General features: G+C 32.0%; 1 protein-coding gene across 1 annotated transcript; it reads left to right on the top strand.

Annotated features, from left to right (window-relative positions):
* The first annotated feature begins 4,421 nt into the window (after positions 1-4,421).
* LOC145138024 (uncharacterized) lies at positions 4,422-5,856 on the top strand. Its single transcript, XM_079072165.1, has 2 exons — positions 4,422-4,848; positions 4,964-5,856. The coding sequence occupies exons 1-2, from the start codon at positions 4,477-4,479 to the stop codon at positions 5,573-5,575; spliced, it is 984 nt and encodes a 327-aa protein (XP_078928291.1). The 5' UTR covers positions 4,422-4,476; the 3' UTR covers positions 5,576-5,856.
* The last annotated feature ends 5,824 nt before the right edge of the window (positions 5,857-11,680 follow it).

Genomic DNA, 11,680 nt, shown 5'->3' with positions numbered 1-11,680 from the left:
GTGATTGACGAGAGCAACAGGAGTCAGGAACTAGAGTAACCCAAAACAAAATTTGTATTCTCCTCTGTAATCGACAACATTCATCTGTTTTGATTTTTTTTCCATTCAATCCCAATTGAACTTCAAATCAATCTCCAACCACTTGAATCTAATAGGTCTCTAATTAATATAATTAATGCCATATTCCAGCAACGTTATCGTATTCTTACTTCTTCGTAGTGGTGTTTAAAATATTATAAAATGAATAATCAATGCTAATCTTAGAAGTAATCACATGGATCCAACCACTGGACTCCAAATCTTAATTACTTTCTGTTCTATTTTTTTTTAATATTACCAGTTGAAATCAACAGAGTTAGAGTTCTGCACTCGATGAATTAAAAATTGTTTTTTGTTTTTTTAATCTTGGAAAAAAGGGCAATCCTCTGATCAGCATCTAGATACATGCATACAGTTATTTGTGTATATTTATATATTTATGATCAATGTGATTTACACTTGTGAGTTGTGACTATGCATACACAGAGTTAATAAAGCAATCTTGGTATTCCAGTTTGTGATTCCATTCTTGTCTCTGATTCGATTCCTATTACGAAACAGGTGATCAATCACGGAATCCTGGAAAGGTTGGATTTATACAAACAGTATCGATTATGTCCTAGGGATATTTTCGAAAAAGCTGCCATATTTTAGTTTTGGATGTTTAGGATTTTGTTTTGCAGTAGAGGTTAAGCTAAAAACATGTAAATCATCAAAAAAACTTAAAACATGTGAATGAATTTGTGGAAGGTGCAAATAAGAGGCAAGGGTATTTTCGGAAGTTTTCTTATTTAATAGTTTTTATTCCAGTTTTTGTGTTTTACTAGGATTGTTTTGTGTTTAGTGTAAATGGACCCTTTGTGTGGTATTTTTATGTAGCCCAGAAAACGTTTTCAATCAATAATACTTAGGCTCCAAGTATTTTTTGTTTATCCCCTGTTCGTTACTTGAAGTTCTTCATATTGTTACATTCTTTTGTTCTTCCTGGTGTTACCTTTGTACACAAGGTGCTGGTGGAGATAACCCCTGTTATTATATTTGATTCTTTTAGTAGCCCCTTCATTGCACATGATTCATCAGAGATAGAGATATACATCACTGTATATGTATCTTGAAAACCATCACTAAATAAACACTTTGAACAAAAAAATTGCCAAATTTAAAGGTTTCCGGTTCCAAAATTCCAGGTTTCCGGTTCATTCCGGGTAATACATGAATCCGGTTCCAATGTTCAATTTCCGGTTCCAATGTTCAATTTCCGGTTCCAACCGGTTCCATACCCACTTTACCCGGTCCGATATCCGGAACCGAACCGGAACCGGTTCCCGTATACCGGTCTGGTTATCGGGTCTTATAATCCGTCAATTCCGGGTTCCGGGTTTTCCGGGTCCGGGTCCAACGGTCCGGGTTTGGACCCACTTTCATCCCTACAACAAAATAGGTTTCATAATGGCTACCGGCACGTCATGGCATGAACCTTGCCACGTCGTCGCCTGCAAAATGATGTATGTTCTCATCGGGTGAGGCCACATCGTGGTACCTTTCCTACCACGTCGTGGCCAGCTAAAACCTTAACATTTAAAGTCTCAAATGACATGAAGTCAAAGGAAACATATACCTAGAACTGGTGTTACATGATTGAGAAATCTCCAAAAAAGAAAAAAGTCTCAATATTTTGGGTCAGTTTACAAAAAAAAAAAAAAAACCCCAAATTAATTTATTTTTTTACAAAAAAAAAGTCCTAAAAACCAATAAAAAGTTACATTCTGACCATTTTTTCACGATTCATCCGTTAACAAATTAATTTATGACTATTTCATAAACTAACCAAAAATATTGGTACTTTTCTGCGAAAAACCGTTATTTTTATTTTTATTTATATTTACTATTTTATTAAAAACGCAAATAAATATATTATTTATTAAATTTATTTTTATTAATAATAAATAAATAAATACATGTATAAATACATTTTAAATATATATTTATTTATATAAAAATATATTTATATGTAAAAAATACGTATAATTAATATATATATATATATATATATGATTTTTTTTTATATTTATACAACATAAGAACTGTTTTCAAAGTTTTTTTTTCATTTAAACGTATTTATACGTATTATTAAATACATGTATTAAAATATTTAAATCAAAAAAGAATTTTAAAAATATTTTTAAGGTATATATATAATATATATATATATATATATATATATATATATATATATATATATATATATATATATATATATATATTTCATATGTATTTAGATATTTTTCTACCTTGAAAAACATTTTTAAAGTTTTTATTCCATTTAAACGTTTTTACACATGTATTTAATAATACTTATTTGAAAAACATAATTTTATATATATATATATATATATATATATATATATATATATATATATATATATATATATATATACCGAAGAGACTTACTTTTGGTTACATTACCTGATCAAATCTTTTATATCGATCGTGTCAGTTAGGCATACTGAGTATTAGGGATGAAAGCGGGTTCAAACCCGGACTGACAGACCCGAAAAATCCGAAACTGGTTAACGGGATTTTGTAGAACCGGAAACCAGACCGGTATATAGGAATTGGTTCCAGGTACGATACCGGGTAAAGTGGGTCTAGAACCGAAAAACTCGGAAACATCAGAGTAGGGTAGGTTGGAATCAGATAAAGTGGGTTTAGAACCGGTAAACTCCAAAAAATCGAATTTTTTTAGTAATTACTTACTACTTAGATTGTTGAACTTTAAAAATTTTCAGATTGATATCCCGACATCGGGGGATTATATGTTATTGAATATGAAATCAAAATTGATAAAATTATAGTCTAAAATCATGTACAAACTCTAAACTATACTTTGGAAAAAACACATGTCAATCCGACTTTAAACGAATGTGATGTGCATGTGTTAACGCTTTCACATAATTCAAAGTACAAAAACATATAGCTGAAAAGTTGAAAATTTTCAGCTTTGATATCCTGACTTCAAGGGACTGTAAGTCATTGAATATTAAACCAAAAATGACAAAATTATAGTCTAAAATCGTGTACAAACTCTAAACTATAAGTTGGAAAATACCGCATGTCAATCCGACTTCAAACGAATTAGATATGCATGTTTTAAAACATTCACAGAATATAAAAAAGCTAAAAAACTAAAAACTTTCATCTTTGATATCTCGACTTTAGGGGACTGTAAGTCAATGAATATAAAACTAAAAATGACAAATTTATAGTTTGAAATCATTTAAAAACTCTAAATTACACGTTGGAAAAAAACTGTATGTCAATCCGACTTGAAACAAATTAGATATGCATGTTTTAAACATTTCACAGAAACCGGTTCCAGTCCCTAAAAGTGGTTCCGGTTCCTAATACCGGTTTCAATTCTTAGACCCGGTTTGCCCGGACCCGATGGACCCAAACCCGGATTACCTGGAACCCAGATAAAGCCAATTTTTAAACCCGGAACCGAAACTAGCTCTATATATTCTAGTTCTAACGGTTCTGATTTGATTCTGGTTTCAATCCGGTTTTCCGATTTTAAATTTCATCCCTACTGAGTATGGTCGTCAGTCCACCATTATCAGTAATACAAGTTGTCTTCTTCATACTTATGTTGTTTATCATTCATTAACTTCAAGTCTTGCAAGAAAGTTTGGTGTTAAGATACAACTAAGTTGTTTATTATTTGTTTTATGTTTATGTTGTAATTGTTGTTCTTATAATGTCGTTTAAGTGTTCTTCATTCGCATCTTATTTATTGTAAAGTTGTTAAAGATCCAGTAACAAACTTTTATTTCGTATATGATCTATCATCATTCAGTTTTTTTCTCAACAACGTATAAATACATTTAAATGAAAAAACTTTAAAAATATTTTTTAAGGTATAAAAATATATAAATACGTTTTTATATATATATTTATTATATTTATATGAATTTCGTACGTATAAATACACTTATATATATATATATATATATATATATATATATATATATATATATATATATATATATATATATATATATATATATATATATATATATATATATTTTAATAATATTAATATTAAAAATTCTAAAAAATAATACTAGTTAAATTTTACAATGTTATTATCTTTTCTTACCTAAAATGGACCAAAAAAACATTTTAAAGTCAAAATTGATATAAAATAAGTTCTTATTACGTATATTTGACCCTTTAATTTATTTATTTATAAAATATTTTAAATACTTAATTAATATTAAATTTATCATTCCAACACCCGTAAAAAAGCTTATCAATAGCCCCAAGTTTTTATCACTTTTTATGCTTCCCCTACCCATTTAAATACCACAACAATCTCCATCACCTTTTTTCCCACTTTAACACCAAACCAACAGCACCACCTCCTCCTCCTCCCCAATGCACCGTTCCTCCTCCACCGCCGCCGCCGCAACCTCCGTCAATGGCTTCTACAAGTTCCTTACTCAAGGCCTCGACGATCTATTTCGCTCTTTTCACTCCCAGAACTTCATGTCTATCCATTTTCTCCAACATGTCCTCTCATCCCTCCAATCTTTCCATTCACAGCTCATCGCCGTCGTCCAAAAACTCCACTTGCCGGTCGGAGAAAAATGGCTAGATGAATACATGGACGAAAGCGCCCGTCTCTGGGAAGTCTGCCACGTTCTAAAGTCCGGCATCACCAACATGGAAAACTACTACTCCGCCGCCGTTACCATCGCCACCACCCTCGAAAACCACCGTTTTTTAAACCCACAAAATTCCCGCCAGGTAATTTCGTCCCAAATGAAAACATACCCATTTGCGATTTCTCTTGAATTTGAGTTTATTGAGTTTTCACAAAAAAAAATGATCAAAATCTGATAGAAAATTTACATTTTTACAGGTTCTTAGAGCGATCAATGGGTGCCAGAGGGAGAGAGTCGGATTGGAAGAAGAAAACAGAGGCTTGATCCGAAACAGAATTCAACCATTGATGATAAAATTCGATAAAAACGTGTTGATCGAATCAAAATTCAATGGGTTTAATGGATTCAGAGGAGTTCTATTCGCATTACGAAACACAAATTCCTTACTTTTGATGATCTTATTAAGTGGTCTCGTTTACTGCTCACCTGTAACAAGCTTTTCTTCATCCTGCCATGGTGGCAATACCACCATGAATTACACCGAAGGAAAGGGAGTTTACGGGTCGGGTTTCATGGTTTCCGCCACTAGATTACATGAGAAAGTGAAGGAAAATGAAGAGGGTCAAAATGGTGTCTTGCTTTATGAGTTTTGGAATGCAAGAAGCGCCATTGATGAACTGAAAACAGAACTCGAAAGAATTAGAGGGACTGGAATGGAATTAGACGTAAGTGAAAGGGTTGACAAGTTAAAAAGCTGTTCTGTAGGGTTGCAATGTGGAGTTGAAAATATGAGTGTCCAACTTGATGACTTCTTTGATGAGATTGTTGAAGCTAGAAAGAAGCTTTTAGACTTGTGCACTCATAGTTAGGGGTTCGAACACCATGGGCTCGAGCCTATTCTTGTTTGGTAGGGATCATGGGTTCATTTTCTTTTTGACGTTTTTACCCTCGTAGACAGGGTTGTGGGTTTCGTTTAATTTTTGTTGGTTTTACTATAATTAGCAAGAATTTTAGGTTGAGTTCTGCCTTTTTTATCAAAAAAGGAAAGAGATTAGACTTGTGCAGAAAGAAAAAGAAAATCAAAATAGACTATGGGTAGGTTTTATTTTGTTTTTTATAATAAGTTTCTTGCTTTGTTTTATTTAATTTAATTTTTGTCTATGGTTTATAAAAAGTCATTTTTAACTTGACACTGTACTTTTGGGTTTTGAGCTTAAACTAAGATACATGATGTTGACACTTTTGGACATCAAGCTTTTAAAAGCAAGACTGCCATATCATAAAAGTATACTTTAGTTCTAATTTAATTCGTTTTATCTTAAAATGCGATGCTAAAATTATGTATTTGTCCATTTGTGATTATTACAAACATGGTAATCGTATTGGTTTAATCTACAAGTTAAGTTTTTTAAATATATTTATCAAATGTCATATAATGTTTATAAAGCATAGGATATGTATGAGAAGTAAGAACCTTATGGTTTATGTGGCAATAATAAACTTTAGTCCAAACATGAATAATGTTAAGGAGTGTGGTGATGTTTTTAACTATTAAAATTTGGTGTCATATAGCCTTCGTATAAACATTTGACATTTCTGTCAATATTTGTTTATGAGTGAGGTGTTATGTAATCATTGTCTATCAAATTGTTTCCAAACCATAATCATCCACTACCACTCTTATGTATTGTCCTAATGCACAAAAATACAAACTTATAATGCAGCTTCATATACTCCATGTCTCTTCCAACGCCAATAGTGAATGGAAATAGTGTGCAGCTCAACTTTGCCGGCACCAACAAAAAGAATTAAAGGGCGGTGTTTTCCGCCAACAATAGGCTCCATGTTGTCATGTTGACGACAATAACATCACGACACCATATAGCCTAAAAACCTGGTGGGTGGTGTGAAGTCAAGAGTTTTACAACTTCTCTTTTCTTCCCCTCTCTCTCACACATACATTTTATTTATATAAAAATAATAACGTGAAGTTGTGATATTTCTTACGATGAGTAAGGATGTAATGAAGCAGATGTAATCTAAAGACGTTGCAGAGTATAACTAAAGTTGAACAAAACTATAATTCTCACAATATATCATGCACCAGTCATAATACTCACTATAATTTTAGCGAAAGTATGAAAAGTTTCTACACTGTTACAAAATTCTAATAATTATATATCTATATCTTGCAAAAGATCTAGTTTTTAGACATTAATAGTGTTAGGTCCAATTTATAAATAATTTCATTATGTGAAGATAAGAACTAATTATTTGGGCATTTGGATGATGAAATTTAAGGGTTATAATTCTAAATATATGTTTAATTAATTAAGTAATCTTAAAAAACTGAATTATGTATAATGAGGAAGTAATTGTTAAGCTAAAAGCAATAAATAACCGAATGATAGATTTTTAGGGGTTCTTTCATAATTACGTACCTCCTCAAATTGTTGTGTATCTCTTTGTACCCCTATGATGTGACGATTTATGTGAGAGATATAATATCACCCTTTAATATTTATAAGGATTCCAATGAATAATTATTTATTATTTAAAAAAGTAAGCATTTATTAATTAAGTAGTATTTTTAAATTCGATTTTAAAGACAATATACAGACTGAAGTGCATATTCTGGTCTTCAAAGTTTGAGTTTTTATAAATTACAAATTGGTTTAAACATTCAAATTCAAACTAGTAATATTTAAGCTTTCAAGAACAAACATGAATTCTAACATTCCTCTGATTCAAAGATTTAAATCCATCACATTTTTTAAAAACATTAAACAAAGAACATTCAATCCCTAGAAAAAACATTAAAGCAATGAACACATATTCAAATCTTTCGGATTTTCGTCTTTGTAAAAAACTCAAATGAATTTCATCTTCAAATGGATGAAGTTCATTTTCACTCTTTCAGAGTTCAAAGTTTTGGCACTTCTATGAAGAAAAAATCAATTGGAACATTCATCGTCAAGTTTCTAATGTTCTTCATTCATATTCAAGTCTTTAATATTCTTCATTCTTAAATAAATTGGTCTACTAGACATCTTATAGAAAATAGGCCTAACTTCTTCTAGAAAATTCAAAAAACTCAACGTTTTTTGCATTTGAAACTATACGTTTAGAGCGCTCCGAAAATATATAACACATAATTTTTTGTCATCTGGATCACTCTAATTCTCTTATTGAAATTGAACAAACCGTAATATGTCCATCGGACAACCTATAGAAAATGATCATAACATCTTCAAAAATCTCAAAACGACTCACCGTTTCTTTCATTGGAGACTACACTCATGGAGATTTCTAACGATGTATGATGGTGAAAAAGATGAATACATGTTTAAAAAGAACACAAGTGAAAGATAAATTCAATATTTTATAACATTGGCCGTGATGAACACAATATGATGATGAGCACAAAATGATTAAGAAGACGCAGGAAAAGAAATAGTTGTTCTTTGATAAAATCGCAAATAAAGATTACAACCTAAATATTAAGAAACTCAATTTTTCTTAATTGTACAGTTTAAATTGATATGGATATTAATTACATGACTAAAAACCTTCTAATTAAGAAACCCAGATTTGATATTAGTCATTAGATTAAATTCATTGAAAACAAAAATTAATTTTCAGTTTCACTCGATAAACCTATTTCTTCATAGAACCTAAATCGACATTGATATATTTAAATCCCTTAAACATTTGTCATTATTATTAGAAAATGAGATACACCACCAAGAGAATATGATTCTCCCTTTGAAGGAAAGTAAAGATATTACTATATAAAGTTAAGAAACAACAAGAATATAGAAATGACAAATACTAGCTTCAAATGAAAGCAATATTTTTTTTCTTACATTTCCAATAACAAAATACTAGTTATATTGTTGTCACCGTATGTTTGTTGCACTGAGGTATCGGTTCTACATCACTACTTAACATTATTCTATTTATCAACATGATGTAAAAATTAAATCAATTCATCTAACGCCACAAGATTTGAGATGTAGTTTCATTTCATTTGACACATAAAAAGAAATGTGAATCATTAAATTGTTAGTTGATATAACTATCCGTATTAAATGGTCGCCAAAATAAAGATGAGTAGTTAATTTTATTGACATGTTTGAAGTGAAAGTTGTAATTTTCTTTTTGCAAATTTGATATGATGAAAAAAGTAAGACATTAAAGGGAAGTAACTAATCATTTCAGTTGTGAAACAATCATGGAAAAGTAGGCAGGCAACACTCAGTACTTGTACAATCTTGAGATAAAGATTCCTGTGGTGGCTATAAACAAAAGTTATTCTTTTTCCCATAACAACTTTCTTTAAACCTACAACACACCGCTGAAAAAGTTTGTACCTAATGCAACAAAACTTGGACTTTATTCCCGAATTCATCATTTGAATCTCTGGAAATAGTGGCTAGCCAAAAGCGAACAGTTTCTCTTTTGAATCAGAAGATATGAAGCTTTTGTCCGATCCTTCTTTCTGGTTCATGTCTTGGGGGAGCTAGGGTTTTGATGGGTGGGTGGGGTGGGGTGGGCTGGGTTAAATACTTAATGTTGTGTGGTGAAAGAGAATCGATGAAGGGTGAATTAATGTTGGTATTATTGAATGCCTAAATAAAATACTGCCTAGCCCCCACATCCACCCCCACCTTGTTCCCTATTCACTCCACTCTTCTCCTTTTTTCCTTCATTTACATTTCCTTTTCAGAATACTTCACTTTTGCTTCAGGGAAAAAGAAGGTGTACTCAACAACTTACTCCTCTCATTCATTATTATTGCTTCTGGTTTTATTGGGATGGGAATGTCAGTTGACTTCCCATTCCAACTCCATTGACATTTGGATTTCTTTTTTCCTTTCTTCTTTTTTCATCGCACATAAGAAGTTGAGTTATAAGTATCGCATATTAACCCCATTGATACCCTCTAGCGATCAAGCCATTAACTAAATTTACAAAGAAAAAAGTATCTACTAAAAGAATAGACAGAGTAAAAAAAGTATGTATCTGGGGTATGTGAATCTTGTTAGGAAAAGGTGTCGTATATATAGCTTCGTCAAAAAGATTGTGGCAAGAGAATGTCTTTGTAATGTCTTTGTGCATGTCATATTGACAATGCCTTATTATTATCCTGCATCATCATACTGTGTTAAATAAACTATATATTTGTACGTTTGTTGAAAAATATATTTATACTAGGCTGAAAGTAACATACCATATCGGGTAACATCACATTAGGGTGAGCATTTGGACCGGACCAGTTTGACAGAAATCGGTGGACCTTAGACCGAACTTGTTGAGGCTAGTCCAGGTCCGGGTTTTCCGGTTCTTATACCCATTGGACCAATGCATATGATACAACTTGTTGATGATCACACTCTCTTATGTAAAATATGCAATTTTACTTTTTCGCAAAGGATGCCTTTATGTAAGGCTTATAATGACTTGCAACATCGTACCCATAAATATATATATATATATATATATATATATATATATATATATATATATATATATTTGTACCTATGTACGGTCAAGCTTCGGAGGCACGGATGCGGGTCCAAGTCTATAGTCATAAGTCATGAGTCATGAGTGCGGATACGGGTCCGAATGCGGGTACACCATTATTAGAAAGAAGAGTATGTCCTATAAATAATAGTATATGAATAAAGTCTTCTAAGAAGAAGGTTTTGCCTAGGTAATCCTACTAATGGGCCCTACCCTCCCCAAAGTCTTATTCAAATAAGAATAGATATGCCAAAAGAAAATGGTTGTGCACTATTAATCATATCATACAGGCCCGTTTTCGTTATCATTATTGATTTGGTGTTAGTTTTAGTGTATTAATTATGTTTTACTTTATAAGGTTCCGTTTGTGTTAAAATGGATGATTTGGATTCAAATCAGTTGACCTGTGACCCTACACTTTCTAATCACCACCTACATCAAAATTGACTTATCAACACTTTGACCCAAATGGGAAATTCAATTGCATTCGTCATGATCATCTCAAAAAGAATTATCGCACTTGAAACACATTTTGGTAAAATGATTCCAAAGTAATGAGTATGTGAAACCACTAGTCACCATAATCCTAAAGCATTATCCGGTCACAATACTCTTTTTAATCCACTGCCACTTATCTAATAAACTCAAACTCACACTAAAGGGTGTTTGGCTAAGCTTATTTAAGTTTTTTCTTAGCTTATTACCGGTTCCACACCGGTATAAGCTAAAATGGTGTTTGGATAGAAATGACTTATCAAGGTGTGATACCGGAAATAAGTCAAAATCTATAAGTAAGACCCCCTAACTTAGCTATAAGTTGAAAAATGTTTATGAAAAATAGTTTAGCCAAACACCCCCTTAGTAGCCTGATCGTGAGGGTTGGCCTAGCTCATTTAGTGCCTAAAGCTATATATGTACGACAGGAGATGAAATAAAAGGTTGCACTATAATAGTATATTTGTTATGCAATGATGAGACACTAGTACATAAAATGATTTGTTGATGCGGTTACTGAGCCGCACTAATAAATGTCGCATAAAAAAATACTCTCATTTAATAGTGCGGTTATAAAACCACCTCAAAAAATAGTCAAAACCACACGAAAAAAAATAGTAGAGGAAAAATACAAATCGCACCATAAAATGATGAAAACCCCCCAAAAAATGCAAACAAAAAAAAAAAAAAAAAAAAAAAAAAAAAAAAAAAACCATCCCACCGGAAACCACCCTTAAACTATCATCATCTCTACCGCGTGTTTGTTGCCGAGAACACAAGATTCACCAAGCCACACCATTTTTTATCGCCATTAACCACCGTCGAGCATCTCTACATTGACCTCCTTTACAACCAAGCATAAACCACCACCAGTTGACACCATCGCCATCTGCCCCACCTTTGCCGGAAACCACCATTACAGCCACGAAGAACACCCAACATCCCCAGTTACC

Source organism: Lactuca virosa, chromosome 9, assembly GCF_052849685.1.
Source record: "Lactuca virosa cultivar CGN04683 chromosome 9, Lactuca_virosa_CGN04683_v6, whole genome shotgun sequence".
NCBI lineage: Eukaryota > Viridiplantae > Streptophyta > Magnoliopsida > Asterales > Asteraceae > Lactuca > Lactuca virosa.
Note: the sequence above shows the minus strand (reverse complement) of the source record. Positions and strands in the feature narration are given on the sequence as shown.

What these genes read in the sequence shown, in the direction of transcription:
- LOC145138024 (XM_079072165.1), top strand. Translation starts at nt 4,477, where the DNA reads ATGCACCGTTCCTCCTCCACCGCCGCCGCCGCAACCTCCGTCAATGGC. An exon ending in ACCCACAAAATTCCCGCCAG is followed by an intron (nt 4,849 to 4,963) that starts GTAATTTCGTCC and finishes ACATTTTTACAG; the next exon opens with GTTCTTAGAGCGATCAATGG.